This window comes from Orcinus orca, chromosome 3 (assembly GCF_937001465.1).
Source record: "Orcinus orca chromosome 3, mOrcOrc1.1, whole genome shotgun sequence".
NCBI classification, from domain to species: domain Eukaryota; kingdom Metazoa; phylum Chordata; class Mammalia; order Artiodactyla; family Delphinidae; genus Orcinus; species Orcinus orca.
This window is the reverse complement of record NC_064561.1, coordinates 93,586,247-93,606,957: the sequence shown is the minus strand read 5'-3', so window position 1 is coordinate 93,606,957 and position 20,711 is coordinate 93,586,247. Positions and strand designations below refer to the sequence as shown.

The 20,711-nt window shown below is 35.6% G+C and overlaps 1 protein-coding gene across 11 annotated transcripts in view; it reads right to left on the bottom strand.

Annotated features, from left to right (window-relative positions):
• The window catches only part of APC (APC regulator of WNT signaling pathway), a 141,143-nt gene that overhangs the window by 73,827 nt on the left and 46,605 nt on the right, over positions 1-20,711 (bottom strand). For 7 of the 11 annotated variants that reach the window (XM_049707475.1, XM_049707479.1, XM_049707481.1 and 4 more), the window contains exons 2-4: positions 18,889-19,041; positions 10,732-10,816; positions 3,600-3,801 (exon numbers count right to left, since the gene is read on the bottom strand). In XM_049707475.1, coding sequence (XP_049563432.1) covers positions 3,600-3,801; positions 10,732-10,816; positions 18,889-19,023 — 422 coding nt within the window. In that variant the 5' untranslated portion in view covers positions 19,024-19,041. The remainder of the gene's footprint in view (positions 1-3,599; positions 3,802-10,731; positions 10,817-18,888; positions 19,042-20,711) is intronic. The other 4 variants (XM_049707478.1, XM_049707480.1, XM_049707485.1 and 1 more) reach the window with 1 other exon arrangement.

The window sequence follows — 20,711 nt, the reverse complement described above, 5'->3', positions numbered from 1 at the left end:
AACTTTTTTTTTCCCCACTTAAAAATCTATCTTGGAGATCACTCTGTATCAGAACATAAGGTCCTATGTGTTTTCTGCTAGCTGCAAAGATATTCATGAATCCATACAGGGATAAACTATAACTGGTTCTATGTTGGAGAGCATTTAGGATCTTTCTAATCTTTTGCTATTACAAACAATGCTGCACTGAATATCCTTATACATAAGTTCATTTCACAAATGTGCAAGCATGTACAGAAGATAAATTCCTAGGGTATGTAAATTTTAAAATTACTGCCCTTATTAGGTATTGTACCTATTTATGCTCTTGCCACCTTCACCAATGCAAACATTTTATCAAATGTTTAAAAAATTTTTACATACCTAGGATTTTAAGAAATGGTACATCACTATGGTTGTAATTTGATTTTTATTAGTATGAGTAAGGTTAAGTATTTTTTCAAGTTTAAAATCCATTTGTATTTCCATTTCTGTGACTTTTTCTTATTTATAGGACCTCTTCTATATTAAGAATGATAGCACTTTGTCAGTTATAAATATTTTTTCTCAGTTTACACTTGTTTTTTCACTATGTTTTTGCCATGTAGAAAATTTTAATTTTCCCGTAGTCAGATCTGAGGATATTTTTTATTATGGCTTCTGGGGTTTGCTCCTACACAGAGTTGTTCCCCACTCTGACACTGTTACTTTAAAATTCTATTTGATTATATTTTCTTGAAGAATACGTATGCATGTGAGTATGGAAGGTTCTATTCTTGCTAAAATTCCCTTTCCTTTACTGAGAAGCAATTTAAAAAATAAGAAATAAGCCTTTACTTTTGATGTGGCAACCTCAGTAGTGAGGGAATCCATGGGAAGGAAGCCAGGCCCTGGTTATGATGTAACAACCTGGGGTGGGGGAGGTGTGCTGACCAATGAGAAGCTGTCCCCTCCCTTCCATTTTTGACGAAAGAACCAGGAGAAAGCAATGTAGAAATCTTGAATCTCTTTCACAGGCTGGATACTAAAACTGACATAAAAATGAGATCTGATTCTATTTTTCAATGTTCCCTGGTGAGTACCTGTAGGACCTACCAGGACTAAGGTGGGGAAATAAGGGATAGATGGAGATGCTATTTCCTCTGATTACTCTCCAATAAATAGGCTTATTTAAATAAGATTTGGGTGCTAAAAGTGCTTAAACGGATAGGCTAATGTTAGTGATGGTCGTGGAGTGAGGAAAATGTTAAGGAGAAGAGGGGCAAGTTGTTACTCTCAAGTTTAAGATCGAACTGTGGCAAAATGCTCTGGGGAAGCAAAAGTTACCAAGTCTTGAGCCAGCATGATAACAAGTGGTTAGCTGAGAGTAGCTGATCTTGTAACTTACACAACAGCGTTTAAGACTCAACACTGAAACAAGGTCCAGACCCAGAAGCTGGTGGGTCTCTATGGTTTGTTTAGTGTACTAATGGCTTATTTAGTGACTGTCAAGAGTCTTCTTTAAAATGTAAATCTCATGTCTTCTTAGTCCTCTAGCTAATTCAAGATCATCTAGAAGAGCATGCCACATGTATTATGCACTTAAATATTTGTTAAATGTATTAATGGCTAATGTGACAATGGCTGCCTATTGAGTGTCTCAGACATAGTGCTAAGTACTTTTTAAAAAATCGAATTTTATCCTCACAACATCTTTTAAGGTAGTTCTTCTTCTTCTTTTTTTTTTTTTTTTTGCGATACGCGGGCCTCTCACTGCTGTGGCCTCTCCCGTTGCGGAGCACAGGCTCCGGACGCGCAGGCTCAGCAGCCATGGCCCACGGGCCCAGCCACTCCGCGGCATGTGGGATCCTCCTGGACCGGGGCACGAACCCATGTCCCCTGAATCGGCAGGCGGACTCTCAACCACTGCGCCACCAGGGAAACCCTAGGTAGTTATTCTTATGCTAATTTTACAGACTGGAAAACTGAAGTTCAGAAAGGTTATGGACCTGGGTCTGAGTCCTGGCTTGACTACTTTCTAACACTTATCTCAATTATCTTGGGCAATACAGAAAACAAGAAAAAAAAAAGAGACAGAGATAGTTGATCTATGACTTAAGGGATATCTAGAAATCTATGATATCTAGTTGATCTATGACTTAAGGGATATCTAGAGGGAGAAAAATCATCAAAGAAATAACAGAATTTTCAAAAGCTGAAGAAAATACATTTCCAGAGAAAAAGGGCACAGTGAGTATACAGCATGATGAATCAACAAAACACATATACCAAGGCATTCTGAAAGCTTCAGAAGAAGAAAAATGGTTCCCTGGAAAGGAATGTGAATCAGACCGATACTAAATTTTTCATCAGTGACATTGATTACGAAGAAGGAAAATAAGTTTGAGCCTAGACCTATCCAAACTATCAGGTGTGAGAGCAAAATAAAGATTTTGTCACATAAACAAGAACTAAATTTACCTCCAAACACAGTGAAAACTAAGAGGACACAAGATATATCAGAACTACACACACATATACTCTCCCCCCTCTCTCTCTGCTAATAAAATTAGACTTTTATCTACATGAAGCAAAGTAAGTTCCTAGGAAAGTCAGTATGCTCACATTCCTCTTAACAGAGCTCAAAGGGGACAAAGAGATGGAAGACTGTAGACCCTAGTTATTAGCTTCTTACTTTTCAGGATAGTGTTTCCTCGACTCTCAGAAACAGTCGCGATTCAAGGTATGAAACAGAGACTCATGTAAACTCAGAAGAGTAAAGAAAGCTTAACACTATTTCTGGTCCAGATGATTATCCCTATTTTTAGAGATGGACAAACCTGAAACCAGAGGGAAAGTAGTAAAAGGTCTTTTGCCTCTCAGTGAGATATGCTAGGCATTTTCCATATATTAATATTCATTTTTCATAACTCCACAAGGTAGAATCATATCCCTATTTTACAGAAGGGAATGACACAAAAATTTAATGACTTGACCAAGGTCCCAGAGGTAATATGTAACATTTATACATTTGAATATTTCTTGAAAGTCTAATACAACTTTTAGGAATATAAATATAATATGGTATTTATCACACATAAAGGAATTTATACGTTTTTAGAAGGTACAAAACACTTGACAAAGTTCCTAATAACGATATATATTCTGATACTCGTAGTGAGATGATTTGAACTTCAAGAAAAAAAGAATTAATACGCTAGCTCTGAGAAACCAGAACTTATTCTATGTCAAGTAATGTTTTTTAGACTTGGAAACTGATAAATTAAAAAATGTTTCATTTGTGGCCACTTGTGATAGGCCTTTAATAATGGAAACAGTCATCTTATACTGGATCTAGTAGTTATTTAAGATCATGTGTATTACTCAATGTACAGAGCCTGTGAGTATTTAAGTGACAAAGTAGAAGTTCAGAATCCCAAGAATTGCCTCCTTTACATTTTTTCGATTTAAGGTAAGTACAATCAACAACATACTGTTTTTGAGATAATAAAGGCAAAATGCTCTGTTTGTGATCATCCACCATACACGCTTCATAATTCCTATCTTGTATCATTAAAAAATGACAAAATACTAGCTAAAATTGGAGCATACAAGTTTACTATTTAATGAAGAAAAGTTACCTCTCTTTTTCAAGTTCTTCTAAATAACCGGTATTTTCTCTGCTTCCATTTACAAACCCTCTTCTCGGAAATGAACCCATAGGAACAGGACTGCACTCTCCTGAACGACTAGATACAGATCCTTCTCGGCTTCCGTAAGAACGGAGGGACATTTTTGACCGTAGTTTCACTCCAGGAAAATTACTGCTATCTAAGTTAAGTTCTAAATAAAATACAGACAAGTTTTTATAAAACAATTGCTTTAAGTGCTCTAAAATATTGCTAATGCAATTATATTACCTTTTTATTTTTTAACATCTTTATTGAAGTATAATTGCTTTACAATGGTGTGTTAGTGTCTGCTTTATAACAAAGTGAATCAGCTATACATATACATATATCCCCATATCTCTTCCCTCTTGCGTCTCCTCCCACCCTCACTATGTGGTCACAAAGCACTGAGCTGATCTCCCTGTGCTATGCAGCTGCTTCCCACTATCTATCTATTTTACATTTGGTAGTGTATGTGTCCATGCCACTCTCTCACTTTGCCCCAGATTGCCCTTCCCCCTCCCCATATCTTCAAGTCCATTCTCTAGTAGGTCTGTGTCTTTATTCCCATCTTGCCCCTAAGTTCTTCAGAACTATTTTTTTAAATTCCATATATGTATGTTAGCATACGGTATTTTTTTAACATCTTTATTGGAGTATAATTGCTTTACAATGGTGTGTTAGTTTGTGCTTTATAACAAAGTGAATCAGTTATACATATACATATATCCCCATATCCCCTCCCTCTTGCGTCTCCCTCCCACCCACCCTCCCTATCCCACCCCTCTAGGTGGTCACAAACCACCTAGCTGATCTCCCTGTGCTATGTGGCTGCTTCCCACGAGCTATCTATTTTACGTTTGGTAGTGTATATATGTCCATGCCACTCTCTCTGTCACAGTTTACCCTTCCCGCTCCCCATATCCTCAAGTCCATTCTCTAGTAGGTTTGTGTCTTTATTTCCGACTTACCCCTAGGTTCTTCATGACCTTTTTTTTTCTTAGATTCCTATGTGTTAGCATATGGTATTTGTTTTTCTCTTTCCGACTTACTTCACTCTGTATGACAGACTCTAGGTCCATCCACCTCACTACAAATATCTCAATTTTGTTTCTTTTTATGGCTGAGTAATATTCCATTGTACATATGTGCCACATCTTCTTTATCCACTCATCTTTTGGTGGGCACTTAGGTTGCTTCCATGTCCTGGCTATTGTAAATAGAGCTGCAATGAACATTGTGGTACATGACTGTTTTTGAATTATGGTTTTCTCAGGGTATATGCCCAGTAGTGGGATTGCTGGGTCATATGGTAGTTCTATTTTTAGTTTTTTAAGTAACCTCCATACTGTTCTCCATAGTGGCTGTATCAATTTATATTCCCACCAACAGTGCAAGAGTGTTCCCTTTTCTCCACACCCTCTCCAGCATTTACTGTTTCTAGATTTTTTGATGATGGCCATTCTGACCGGTGTGAGATGATATCTCATTGTAGTTTTGATTTGCATTTCTCTAATGATAAATGATGTTGAGCATTCTTTCATATATTTGTTGGCAATCTGTATATCTTCTTTGGAGAAATGTCTGTTTAGGTCTTCTGCCCATTTTTGGATTGGGTTGTTTGTTTTTTTGTTATTGAGCTGAATGAGCTGCTTGTAAATCTTGGAGATTAATCCTTTGTCAGTTGCTTCATTTGCAAATATTTTCCCCATGAGGGTTGTCCTTTGGTCTTGTTTATAGTTTCCTTTGCTGGGCAAAGGCTCTTAACTTTCATTAGGTCCTATTTGTTTATTTTTGCTTTTATTTCCATTTCTCTAGGAGGTGGGTCAAAAAGGACCTTGCTGTGATTTATGTCATAGAGTGTTCTGCCTATGTTTTCCTCTAAGAGTTTGATAGTTTCTGGCCTTACATTTAGGTCTTTAATCCATTTTGAGTCTATTTTTGTGTATGGTGTTACGGAGTGTTCTAATTTCATACTTTTACATGTACCTGTCCAGTTTCCCCAGCACCACTTATTGAAGAGCTGTCTTCTCTCCACTGTATATTCTTGCCTCCTTTATCAAAGATAAGGTGACTATATGTGTGTGGGTTTAACTCTGGGCTTTCTATCCTTTTCCATTGATCTATATTTCTGTTTTTGTGCCAGTACCATACTGTTTTGATTACTGTAGCTTTGTAGTATAGTCTGAAGTCCAGGAACCTGATTCCTCCAGCTCCATTTTTTTCTCAAGATTGCTTTGGCTATTCGGGGTCTTTTGTGTTTCCATACACTTTGTGAAATTTTTTATTCTAGCTCTGTGTAAAATGCCAGTGGTAGTTTGATAGGGATTGCATTGAATCTGTAGATTGCTTTGGGTAGTACAGTGATTTTCACAATGTTGATTATTCCAATCTAAGAACATGGTATATCTCTCCATCTGTTTGTATCATCTTTAATTTCTTTCACCAGTGTCTTATAATTTTCTGCATACAGGTCATTTGTCTCCTTAGGTAGGTTTATTCCTAGATGTTTTATTCTTTTTGTTGCAATGGTAAATGGGAGTATTTTCTTGATTTCACTTTCAGATTTTTCATCATTAGTATATAGGAATGCCAGAGATTTTTGTGCATTAATTTTGTATCCTGCTACTTTACCAAATTCATTGATTAGCTCTAGTAGTTTTCTGGTAGCATCTTTAGGATTCTCTATGTATAGTATCATGTCATCTGCAAACAGTGACAGCTTTACTTCTTCTTTTCTGATTTGGATTGCTTTTATTTCTTTTTCTTCTCTGATTGCTGTGGCTAAAACTTCCAAAACTATGTTGAATAATAGTGGTGAGAGTGGGCAACCTTGTCTTGTTCCTGATCTTAGTGGAAATGATTTCAGTTTCTCACCACTGAGAACAATGTTGGCTGTAGGTTTGTCATATATGGCCTTTATTACGTTGAGGTAAGTTCCCTCTATGCCTACTTTCTGGAGGGTTTTTATCATAAATGGGTGTTGAATTTTGTCGAAAGCTTTCTCTGCATCTATTGAGATGATATGGTTTTTCTCCTTCAATTTGTTAATATGGTGTATCACATTGATTGATTTGCGTATACTGAAGAATCCTTTCATTCCTGAGATAAACCCCAATTTATCATGGTGTATGATCCTTTTACTGTGCTGTTGAATTCCGTTTGCTAGTATTTTGTTGAGGATTTTTGCATCTATGTTCATCAGTGATATTGGCCTGTAGTTTTGTTTCTTTGTGACATCTTTGTCTGGTTTTGGTATCAGGGTGATGGTGGCCTCGTAGAATGCGTTTGGGAGTGTTCCTCCATCTGCTATACTTTGGAAGAGTTTGAGAAGGATAGGTGTTAGCTCTTCTCTAAATGTTTGATAGAATTCGCCTGTGAAGCCATATGGTCCTGGGCTTTTGTTTGTTGGAAGATTTTTAATCACTGTTTCAATTTCAGTGCTTGTGATTGTTCTGTTCATATTTTCTATTTCTTCCTGGTTCACTCTTGGAAGGCTGTGCATTTCTAAGAATTTGTCCATTTCTTCGTGGTTGTCCATTTTATTGGCATATAGTTGCTTGTCGTAATCTCTCATGATCCTTTGTATTTCTGCAGTGTCAGTTGTTACTTCTCCTTTTTCATTTCTAATTCTATTGATTTGAGTCTTCTCCTTTTTCTTGATGAGTCTGGCTAATGGTTTATCAATTTTGTTTATCTTCTCAAAGAACCAGCTTTTAGTTTTATTGATCTTTGCTACTGTTTCCTTCTTTTCCTTTTCATTTATTTCTGATCTGATCTTTATGATTTCTTTCCTTCTGCTAATTTTGGGGTTTTTTTGTTCTTCTTTCTCTAATTTCTTTAGGTGTAAGGTTAGGTTGTTTATTTGAGATGTTTCTTGTTTCTTAAGGTAGGATTGTATTGCTATAAACTTCTCTCTTATAACTGTTTTTGCTGCATCCCATAGCTTTGGGGTCATTGTGTTTTCATTGTCATTTGTTTCTAGGTATTTTTTGATTTCCTCTTTGATTTCTTCAGTGGTCTCTTGGTTATTAAGTAGTGTATTGTTTAGCCTCCATGTGTTTGTATTTTTAACAGATATTTTCCTGTAATTGATATCTAGTCTCATAGAGTTGTGGTTGGAAAAGATACTTGATACGAGTTCAATTTTCTTAAATTTACCAAGGTCTGATTTGTGACCCAAGATATGATCTATCCTGGAGAATGTTCCATGAGCACTTGAGAAGAAAATGTATTCTGTTGTTTTTGGATGGAATGTCCTATAAATATCAATTAAGTCCATCTTGTTTAATGTATCATTTAAAGCTTGTGCTTCCTTATTTATTTTCGTTTTGGATGATCTGTCCATTGGTGAAAGTGGGGTGTTAAAGTCCCCTACTATGATTGTGTTACTGTCGATTTCCTCTTTTATGGCTGTCAGTACTTGCCTTATGTATTGAGGTGCTCCTATGTTGGCTGCATAAATATTTACAACTGTTATATCTTCTTCTTGGATTGACCCCTTAATCATTATGTAGTGTCCTTCTTTGTCTCTTGTAATAAATAGTCTTTGTTTTAAAGTTTATTTTGTCTGATATGAGAATTGCCACTCCAGCATTCTTTCGATTTCCATTTGCATGGAATATCTTTTTCCATCCCCTCATTTTCAGTCTGTATGTGTCTCTAGGTCTGAAGTGGGTCTCTTGTAGACAGCATATATATGGGTCTTGTTTTTGTATCCATTCAGCCAGTCTATGTCTTTTGGTTGGAGCATTTAATCCATTTACATTTAAAGTAATTATCGATATGTATGTTCCTATTCCCATTTTCTTAATTGTTTTGGGTTTGTTATTGTAGGTCTTTTCCTTCTCTTTTGTTTCCTGCCTAGAGAAGTTCCTTTAGCATTTGTTGTAAAGCTGGTTTCGTGGTGCTGAATTCTCCTAGCTTTTGCTTGTCTGTAAAGGTTTTAATTTCTCTGTCCAATCTGAATGAGATCCTTGCTGGGTAGAGTAATCTTGGTTGTAGGTTTTTCCCTTTCATCACTTTAAATATGTCCTGCCACTCCCTTCTGGCTTGCAGAGTTTCTTCTGAAAGATCAGCTGTTGACCTTATGGGGATTCCCTTGTATGTTATTTGTTTCTTTTCCCTTGCTGCTTTTAATATTTTTTCTTTGTATTTAATTTTTGATAGTTTGATTAATATGTGTCTCGGCATGTTTCTCCTTGGATTTATCCTGTATGGGACTCCCTGTGCTTCCTGGACTTGATTAACTATTTCCTTTCCCATATTAGGGAAGTTTTCAACTATAATCTCTTCAAATATTTTCTCAGTCTCTTTCTTTTTCTCTTCTTCTTCTGGGACCCCTATAATTCAAATGTTGGTGCGTTTAATGTTATCCCAGATGTCTCTGAGACTGTCCTCAATTCTTTTCATTCTTTTTTCTTTATTCTGCTCTGCAGCAGTTATTTCCACTATTTTATCTTCCAGCTCACTTATCCGTTCTTCTGCCTCAGTTATTCTGCTATTGATCCCTTCTAGAGAATTTTTAATTTCATTTATTGTGTTGTTCATCACTGTTTGTTTGCTCTTTAGTTCTTCTAGGTCCTTATTAAACATTTCTTGTATTTTCTCCATTCTATTTCCAAGATTTTGGATCATCTTCACTATCATTATTCTGAATTCTTTTTCAGGTAGACTGCCTATTTCCTCTTCATTTGTTAGGTCTGGTGGGTTTCTGCCTTGCTCCTTCATCTGCTGTGTGTTTCTCTGTCTTCTCATTTTGCTTAACTTACTGTGTTTGGGGTCTCCTTTTCGCAGGCTGCAGGTTCGTAGTTCCCGTTGTTTTTGGTGTCTGCCCCCAGTGGCTAAGGTTGGTTCAATGGGTTGTGTAGGCTTCCTGGTGGAGGGGACTAGTGCCTGTGTTCTGGTGGATGAGGCTGAACCTTGTCTTTCTGGTGGGCAGGTCCACGTCTGGTGGTGTGTTTTGGGGTGTCTGTGGCCTTATTATGATTTTAGGCAGCTTCTCTGCTAATGGGTGGGGGTGTGTTCCTGTCTTGCTAGTTGTTTGGCATAGGATGTCCAGCACTGTAGCTTGCTGGTCGTTGAGTGGAGCTGGGTCTTGGCGTTGAGATGGAGATCTCTGGGAGATTTCTGCCGTTTGATATTATGTGGAGCTGGGATGTCTTTTGTGGACCAGTGTCCTGAACTTAGCTCTCCCACCTGAGAGGCACAGCCTGATGCTTGGTTGGAGCACCTAGAGCCTGTAACCCACACAGCTGGTCACACAGAAATCCATGGGTCAGTGAGGACAGGTGAAACTTGAGTCTGGTTTCAACTCAAACTTGAACTCCAGAGATAACCTGTCAGGTGAACGCAGCCCCCCGCAGAGAAAACTTTACACACAGCGCAGTGAGCCACCCTGTGACTCCCTCCTCAGCACCTCCTGGCGGTTCTATCTTTTAAAACTGAAATCTTTGGTTCATATTTTAGCCCTCTGATTTTAAGCCATTTTATAATATAACTGATAATACATTATATATATTACATAAAGCCTGTAGGAGTACTAAATTATGGCAGCTATTGAGCAGCAAATTTATATAGGAAACAGAAGAAATCCTATCACAAATGCTGATGCTCAGAGAAATTCATTGACTCCTGGTTCTATAAGAGAAACAGTCCCACAAAAAATCAGGCCATATGTATGAAGATAAAGCACTTCTATCCTGGACGGAACAAAGAAGGTCACTGACTCCTTCAAATGAAGCAGTGGGCCCAGTTTGTGGCATATAGCTTATTAAAGGCCTATTTAGTGACTAGTGGAACAGCAATGAGTTTTAGAAAGAGCTGAAAATTATCAAGGAAGTAATCTAAAATAGTTTATTCAAAGCCAAGAACACCCAATACCAACATTCTAATCAAGAGAAGCTGTACTTGGGTATATACACCTAAAGCTGACAACTAGACCTTAAAAAAATTACTTTAAAACACTTTTTAAAAATCTACCTTTGATATATGTATATGTATAGCTGATTCACTTTGTTATAAAGCAGAAACTAACACACCACTGTAAAGCAATTATACTCCAATAAAGATGTTAAATAAATAAATAAATAAATAAATCTACCTTTGAGACGCTCTAATAAATCAATCTGTCCAGACGAAGCCATAGCTTCATCTTCAATACTTCCTTGTAGTTGTTTAAGTACTTCCTGTAAAAAAGAACACAATATATTAAGATGACAAAATTCTAAGTAATTTTTTTTTAATAACATGAACTTAATTTTTTAAATTTTTAAAAAACTTTTTGGCTGCATTGGGTCTTCGTTGCTGCGTGTGGGCTTCTCACTGCGGTGGCTTCTCTTGTTGCAGAGATGGGCTCTAGGCACGCAGACTCAGTAGTTGTGACGCGTAGACTCAGTAGTTGTGGCTCATGGGCTCTAGAGCACAGGCTCAGTAGTTGTGGCTCATGGGCTTAGTTGCTCCATGGCATGTGGGATCTTCCTGGACCAGAGATCAAACCCGTGTCCCCTGCATTGGCAGGCAGATTCTTAACTACTGTGCCACCAGGGAAGTCCCCTAAATAACTTTTTGAAGACATGCTTCTACATTTCTTGGCATTTAGGTCTGCTTGGGGAACAAAGTGATTTCAGATCTATCTGAAAACGTATCATAAATTGTGAAGTACTCTACATATATTACTTATTGCTAATTATGAATAATAAATTATAGCCCAACAACAGTGATATTTTGTGATAATGGTGATTATGGGTAGTCTCCATGCAATATACTATATATATGGAATAGTTAAGATATATTATCTGCAACTTCTGAAATAATATAGCAAAGCGGATCATTCTCATCTTTCAGAGAGATCAACTGAGACTCAAAGACTTGCCCGAGGCACAAAAGCTAGTTATCTGTTTAAAATCCATGTCTCTTAAGCTTATACCAACATGGCCATGAAAAACACCAGATTAACACAGTATGCTGTTTTATTTAACACCCCAATAAACAGCAAGCTTTTATATACTACATTTATGTACATTCTGCTAGTACACTGATTTATAATCAGCAGATAGTTAAGTGACTGTATGCTCACTGTCTCCTGACTTTTGATCCATTATTTCCTTTCCCATCTAAATCCTTCTGTTGATAAATTTTTGTCAAAGAAGGTTGGGAACTTTCATCTTCTATTAGTTTTTCTGTAATTTATATACATTTACATTTTATATATTCTGAGGCATCCCATTCTAGTTCACAGCAAAATCTTTTGTTGGCCAACTAGGTTTCCAAATGCAAAACAGTGTATTTGAACATTTACAATCTTATAGCTATGGGCAGTGTTCCTCTATATGAAAAATGATCCATAAATAGATTGAAAAGGAAATCTGTCAAAAAGTGAGTAAATGTAGCAAAGACAACTTCACTGGTTTACCTTGACAGTGACATTATAAGCATTAAGAAAAGAATCCCTATGTTAACAACAAGAAATAGCCTGTGACCTTAAGATCTGACCTTCAAATAATAGACCATGTTGGAGGTTGAAAGGCTTAGATAAGTAGACGTGGGACGTGGAGGTGACGGATATCCACGTTCAGAAATTATGTCAGAGTGTATCACAACTGTGGGATAGGAAATAAATTTGCACAGGGATGCCTTTCTCGAATGAATGTAGATTACTCTAAAACATTTAGTATAAACATCAGGACACCATCTCTTCCATAAAGTTTGAGATTACCACTGTAGGCTACCTGCAGTGTTTAGGATCCCAATTCTTCCATCCACTGCTGCTTGTAGTCTTTCAATGATCCTTTAATCTTATCACTATTTCTTATAATCCCCAGTCTCACAATTCAACAACTGCCTTTCTCAAATAACTTCCAATTATATGTCTAATCCTAACCTCACTTGCAAATTTCAGACTCACTTTCCCAGTATGACTGATAGATGCTTTACATTCAGTGCATCTGGATGATATGCACTGCACATGTGAATGTCCGAACTATCATTTTGTGTCACTAAAACCTGTTCTTCGCCTTGTATTCCTTCAGTTAAATGGCAGTAGCCTTCTTTTGTACCTCCAGGCTCAAATCCTCAGCATCCCCTCCTTCATCTTCCCAATCAGTTATCAAATTCTGTATTCTAGCTCTATTATCTCTCTTATAGCCATCTCTTTTCTATTCTTACTGTCACTATCCTGATTATTAACCTCAAAACTACTAAAATAAACTCCTAAATGGTCCTACCTTGCACAGAACTATCAGAGTAAGCCTTTTAAAACACAGCTCTGATCAGGTCTCTCTTTATACAAGATTATTCTCCAAAGCCTATCATCAAGAGTTCGCAGTGGTATTCTATGGAAGTTAGAATTGCAAGCAAATTTTTTGCTTGTTTTTGGTTTCCTAATTTTAAAACAACAGGTATTACAAAAAAAATATTGTTTTTAGAAAAGGTACAAGTACTTAAGAGTTCAAAAACAACAAGAAAAAGAAATCCTTGGCATCTCATAGGACATATCCTGATTTTTCAAAACTAATGGCACATTAACAGTTTTTAAAAAACATGTTAAAAAAGAAAAAAGAAAAATTAAAATAACACCAACAATAGAAATTAAAAGGCTATATAAAGCTGCATGTCCAACAATAAAGGATTAAATAAATTTATGGCATTAGCCATACAATGGAATATTACAGAACTATGAAAATATTATAAAATATTCAGTGACATAAAAAGATGACTTAAATTAAAAAGCATGCTTCAAAATACGATCCCATTAAATGCATACCTGCATAAAATGCACAGAGAGAAAAATATACACATTATCAAAGGTTACTGCTGGTATTAAAAACATTTTTTAAATGGGTGATTTTGATATCTCTTTTTGTTTGCCCATATTTCCTAATTTTTAAAAACAGTAAATATGCACAGCTTGTAATTTGTTTTTTTTAAGTTTCTGTGCATGTGGTTAGAAGTCTCTTGATAAAAGTTCTAACCACAAAAGTAAATAAAACTATTGAAATTTAAGGTTAAAAAAAATTTTTTTTAAGACTTTCAAAGCAGCCACCTTGGAAGCTACTCATTCCAATATGTTCCATTAAACTTTTTTTGTACATTCTGAGTTATGAACCTCACCAAAAAAAGAAAAAAAAATGCACACATTATTAATTCATAGTTAGATCCAGTTACCTTCCCTCAAGATGACATCATCCAGCATGACTACATTACTCACTACTTTGTTGTGAATAGTTTATGGTTATTCCATGATAAAAATTAGCCCTAATTTTTTTTCTGCTTTACTGAGATACAACATACATATGAAAAGTACACCAATATTAAGTTTCTGATGTAATCTAAGTATCCATGTAATCACTACCCAGGGAAGACACAGAACATTTCCAGCATCTCAGAAGGTTCCCTTTTGTCCCTTACCAATCAATATTCACTCCCTAGAGGTAACCAGTATTCTGATTTCTGTGTCTATTAGTTGGCATGCTTGTGAACTGCATATAAATGAAATCATACAGTATACAGTCTTTTGTGTCTCACGTTTTTTGCTCACCAAAATTTCTATGAGATTTATTCATGCTGTTGCATGTATCAGCTATTTTTTTTTTTAATGCTATGTAGTTATCCACTGTATGAATGCACCTCAACTGATTTATCCTTTATTCTCCCTCTTGATGGACATTTGGGTTGTTGCCAGTTTGGAGGCTATTACGAAGAATGCTACTATGAACATTTTTGTACATATCTTCAGGTGGACACATGCACTCACTTCTCTTGAGTATATATCTGGAAGTTTAAACGCTGAGTCATAGGGTTTAACTTTAAAAGAAACTGCTGAATGGTTTTCCAAAGATGATGTGCCATTTTATACTCCTACCAGCAATGTATAAGCATCTTGATGTCCCACATTTGGCATGATCAGTCTTTTAAATTTTAGTGATTTGATTAGGAATGAAATGATATTTGCACTTCCCTGAGGATAAAGGATGTTGAATCCCTTTACACGTGCTTACTGACCATTTACCTTCCTTTCTGAATTGTCTTTTCAAGTTTTGGGCCAGATTTTAAAAACTGGACTTTTAAAATTCTTGGTTTGTAAAAATTCTTTGTATATTCTGAACCAAGTCCTTTATCAGATATACGTACTGCAAATATTTTCTTCCAGTCTATGCTTTGTCTTTTCATTTTCTTAATGAAGTCTTGAATAGATTTTAAGTTTTAAATTTGATGACATTCATTTTATACCTTTTTTTCTTTTATGTTTAGAGCTTTATGTGTACTAAGAAATTTTGCCTTCATGAAGGTCAAAGCGATATTACCCTATATTTTCTTCCAGAAACATAATGGAGTCTTTTGATGAACAAAAGCTGTCGGTTTTAATGATGTCCCACTGATAAATTTTTAGTACTTTGGCATTCTATTTAAGAAATCTTTGCCTACTCTAAGGAGATGAAGCTATTCCCTAAGTTTTCTTCCAGAAGGAAACTGTTTTGTTTTCACATTTACATTTTTTGCATATGATTTACTTGAATTACTTTTTTGCATATGATTTGAGGTAGAGCTCTTGGTTCTTTTTTGTTTTTTTTCCTTCATACAGATATTTAATTGCCTCTGCACCATTTATTGAAAAGACCAGCCTTTCCCCACTGATCTGCAGGGATGCCTGGATCATAAATCAGGTGACCATATATATGTAGGTATTTTTCTCAACTCTATTGTTGTTAGTCTACTAATCTACTCTAATTACCACATTGTCTTAATAACTTTACAACAGCTTTACATTAATTCTCAGCTACTATGTCTTTAAATATTACTTTTGCTCCATTCTCTTCCCCTGCCCCTTCTAAGACTTCAATTATATTTGCTTTTACCTATTTGCCTGTGTCCCTCGTGACTCTTACATACTTTTTGTTTTCCATTTTTCTTCCTCTTCTGTGCTTCAGTTTGGATATTTTTCTATTGACCTTTCTACATGTTCACTAATTCTATCTTCTCACTAGTTCATTAATCCTGTGTTTAACCTGTGACCAAGCCCATCCAATAAGTTAATGTCAAAAATATTTCAGTTATAGAATATCTATATGACTCTTCTTAATTACAGATTCCAATTCTCTGTCAAGATTTTCTGATTTTTCATCCATTTAATCCAACCTTTTCTTTTTTTCTTTTTTTTGCGGTACGTAGGCTTCTCACTGTTGTGGCCTCTCCCGTTGCGGAGTACAGGCTCCGGACACGCAGGCTCAGCGGCCATGGTTCACGGGCCCAGCCGCTCCGCAGAATGTGGGATCTTCCCGGACCGGGGCACGAACCTGTGTCCCCTGCATCGGCAGGCGGACTCTCATCCACTGTGCCACTAGGGAAGACCATATATCGAATTTTTTTAAAGAAGAAACAGTGTGTCTGAGATTTGTTTTTCAGATAAATTTGGGTTGTAGGGGAAAGGAGAAAATGGTTATGGGTATAGATGAAAGAAGCCCATGAGTTGATAGTTACTGAAGTAATAAGATGTGAGGATACATAGGAGTTTGTTATATTGTTCTCTACATTTATGTATATACTTGACATTTCTGTAATTAAAATAAAATACAGATTTTGTGGGATTTAGATCAGATAAATCATTGCTTTTTTTTGTTTAAATTTAAAATCATTTTTAAAATCATTTTTAAATTTTATTTAAAATTTAAATCATTTAATCATTTAAATCATTTAATCATTTAAATCATTTAATCATTTTAAATCATTTAAAAATGATTTAAAATCATTTTTAAATGATTTTTTTTCCACGTACCGCAAAAAAAAAAAAATTCGATATGTATATTTACACAGGGATTCTTTCTAAACACAACCACAATGCCATCATTATACCTAAAAAATAAGCATTTTCTTAATATTCTCAAATATACAGTGTTCACATTTCCCTAACTGTTGTACACATACTTTCCTGACACACACACACAAAATATTTTTATAGTATCAATGACATGTAATCAATAGCAAAGCAGTATTCTCTTTTGCCACTAGATGGTACTACTGCATAAACTTCAGAAATCCTGAGACATCTAGTTGGAGGAGACACACCTTGCCTTCCATAGAGTAAATATGTTAATGATCAGTAAACATAATTCAAGATCATATGATGTATTCCAAAGTCTAATAAGTGATTTTTTGAGAAATAACCATTGTTTTGGATTAACTTTAATCCAGTGTAAGAAGTGCCAATGTTTCCAAGTGTCTTTTCACAACTCGATATTCTAAGACAAAATAAACAGGCCATGGTTCCTATTCTTTAACACCATACATAAAGCCTCTTAAAAGGAGAGAGACATAAATAATTTCAGTACAAGGTCGTAACTGCTATGATAACATACACCCAATCCTGAAGAAATATGTGGATGGCTTAGCAAGGATGTCTGTAAAAGCACTTGCTGAGTAATAATCAATTCACAGTTGAATTCAGACAATATTAGTATTTAATTAGTATTTAATATTAAATAGTAATATTCATGATGTATATTATACCACATGGCTAAGAGGTCACCCTGATATTCCACTGTAGAAATTTAAGGGTCTGACTTGTATTGTTACTCTGAGAGACATTCCATTTCAACATGGAGATGGATCTAAAGATAGGTTAAAATGTTTCCCAAAAATGAATTTTGAATTTGCTCAAGTAGTTTAAAAAAAAAACCCAACAACTTTTAAAAGGGACCTCAGAATTCTGCACTACAAAAGAGACATTGAGATAGGCATGCCAGGAAGAATTCCCTACTAAGTATACTTCTGAAGTAGATGAAAGAGTAGTCCTGCTGGGAATTTTAAGTTTTTTATCTTTAAACTTTTAAAACCACATGCCATGTACAATAATTTTAGATATATTATGTTGATCTGTGTTAAAATACCAGACTATACTTTTTTAACCTAGTAGGTAATTGAGTCAGCTGTTTTTAAGGTCACCCAAAGTCTGTGGTGAGAAAAAATGTTTCTTTATAGTCTACTTAATCTCCAAAAGGACTTGAGGTAGGTATCTTGGAGATCTGTCAATTGCTACTGCCATAGAAATAGGCAATTAGAGTGGAAAAGATTTATAGATACATAGGGAGGGAGGGAGGGAGACAAAGAAAAAGAGAGAGAGAAAGAGAAAGAGAGAAAAAGAAAGAAAAAGAAAGAAAGAGAAAGAAGAGAAAGAAAGAAAAAGAAAGAAAAGCTCATATGAGTAAAAGGCTGAACTGTTATGATAATGAATACAAAAGTAAAAGAGGAGCAAAAATAGTTCAGTGATATACAGAAGCTTGAAGAATAAGGGAGACCTCAAAATGCATGGAAAAAGAACTAGAAGAGACTAGGAAATGAATACGGAATAAGAGTAGTGAGCAGACAGGAAGAAGGGGTCGGAAACCCAGATGGTTAAAATAGCCAAAGCACAGAAACAACACGTAGCAGGAAGAATTTTTTAAGAGAGAAGGAGGTAACAGTTTTGTTGAATCTCCAATTCTATAAAGTTATTAAATTCAGGGAGAGGAGAATCTGCCTAAGTAGCTGGAAATTAAAACAGTTAAAGTTTTAACCTTAATTATTTTGAAATTAGAACATATTTTCCCCAGTACAGACTTAATATTTTATAACTTGTCGTGGAGGTTATCACAGCTTTTCAATGTTATTTGGGAAACCAATTTCAGGGCGAGAAGGTGTCATGGAAATCATCTATGCTAGTGCAATGACTGTATTTTCCAAATAAGGCAACTTTTAGAAGGGTACCCTAGAGTATGTAGTTTAGCTTATGGCAAAACCAGGAACAGGACCAGGTACTGACTTTCAGTTCAGGACTCTTCCCACTAGGGCACCCTGATTTTCTTGATCATCTATCATTGCAGCACTTAAGTGAAGACAAGATCTGAGAGAGTTGGGGATGATGGCAATATTTAATACTTGAGATATATTCTAAGGTTGTGAGGCTAGTTTCTATGAATTACACAGAATACCCACCCTCACTATAGTGACCGTTAAGTTGGCCTTTTATTTTTAAGCTTAAAAATAACTAAGAACTAACTAATGAGTCATTGGGGTTTTACAATCATTTTCTTTATATGATTTCCTGGATGAATTCAAAACATTTTGTTTAAAAATATAGATGTTAACTTTTGCAAGAAAGAGTTTACATATTACTGCTTAACTTACAACACACTTTTAAGTAAGTGAAGTGTCTAATCCCAAGTTTACAGAAAGGAGTACTGAATAAAAATGGATAAACTACAATTAAAAGTCACAGTCTTGATACCTTCATATTAGATGCCTCAGTTTCCAGTTTTGTAAGATGATTGGAATTATCTTCTAGCTCTTGTCGAAGATTTGAGTTCTCCATCTTCAGTGCCTCAACTTGCTTTAACAACTGATCATATGAAGCTGCAGCCATCCTTGGCTACCCTTGGACCTATAAGGTTAAAAAGGATTTTGAAATTCACTACTAAAAATATAGTGGCTGCTTGTTTACAAAGAAAGGGATAAACAAAACCCTGGAGACACTTAATAAGAAGAATTGTGTTTATGTAGTAGTTTCCATCTCAAAACAATACTGGGCAAGTAGCAGCATCTTTCTAAGAGGATGAAATACTGGGGTCTTAATTAAAGACAGATAGGGCTAAAATAGAAGAGAACTTCAGTAGTGTTTGAAAACATTTGTCTTTTCACAGGTGGATGAGATTTCTATCAGGTTAGAATTTTTTAGAAGGTTTTAAAGATATTTTAAATGGCAAGACTTAGGAAATATAATCATTGATAAGAAATTTATTTATATTGGTAATATTAATTTATTTCTGGATTTTTTCCAATAATCACATAATTTTAAAGCCAGAATGGATTAATGAGATTAGGTATTGCATTCTACCACTTTTCATTTGATAAAAGGCTAGTCTCAAATATTATCCATAGGGAAGTATGAAGTTCCAAGAAGGCATCATTAAAAAGGCAGTCATTAACAAAATGGACACAAGGGAGAAGTTTAGATTGAGACTTCAAATCTTTTGGATAGAAAGATGATAATAATTACTAGTATAAATTCTAATACATTCATCCAAAAGGATGAATGTAACAGGCCATGCTATGGCATATGCATCTTGGGACTCACTGTGTTCAGACTGAGGCTGAAAGACACTTAAAGAAAACTGATGACTTCAGGAGTAGAGACTGTCAAAGAGAAGTGAAGAAGAGCCTGGCTGTTAGTTACAAGACTATGAAAGAAGAGGGGAGAAAAGAAAGATATAGAAGATAGCCAGGCAATAAGAGGTCCTTGGCCTGAAGAATTAGAGAATGCTAGGAGTTACCTTCAGACTAACCAAGTTTCAAAGACCCAGATTCTCTTTTTAGTTTAATCCCAAACTTACTTAGGAATAAATAAAATTCTACCTATATTTAAAAGCTAAAAAGTATAACAAAGTTTGTACTCAAGCAATACTTAAAGATCTGGACATTAAAAAAAATGTTTCTGTAATAAAAATCCGCTACACAAAATAAGGCAGACAAATTATAACACTGGCTAGTCATGACAATATTGGGGGTTCAGCAACTGGAAGGTCCCTAACAAGGGAAATCAAGGGACTCAAGTCTCATCTGTTCACGAATGGCTAGAGTCAATGATAAACCTGGCGCAACCCACCGATTCCTGAGGAGGAAACGGAATCCTGGGAGGTGGGGATCACTCACAAAAGTCTTTACTGCTGAAAAGAATGACTTGTATTTGGAGATCTGGGTCTTAATTTCAGTCTTGGTCCTGTTTTTACCTTTACCCCTTCATTGAAATTCACTTCACCATTTGTACAGTGGACATTTACTACCTGTTCTAATATAATTTACAGGGATATTGTTAGAATTAAGAAACAAAAGGAGGGTCTAAAAATAAAAGTGCTGTGTAAGTTATATTACGAAAATACACTTGAAACATAACTTCCTTAGTAAGACCTACTGTTGATCTATTGTTGTAAGCCCCAGTCCCCCAACCAATGGACAAGAGGTGAAGAATAATTCACCCTCTTGACAAAGACAGAGATGTCTCAAAAACAAGGGAGAAATTCATAGGTGGGGTCACTTATCTGTTTTACACCATAC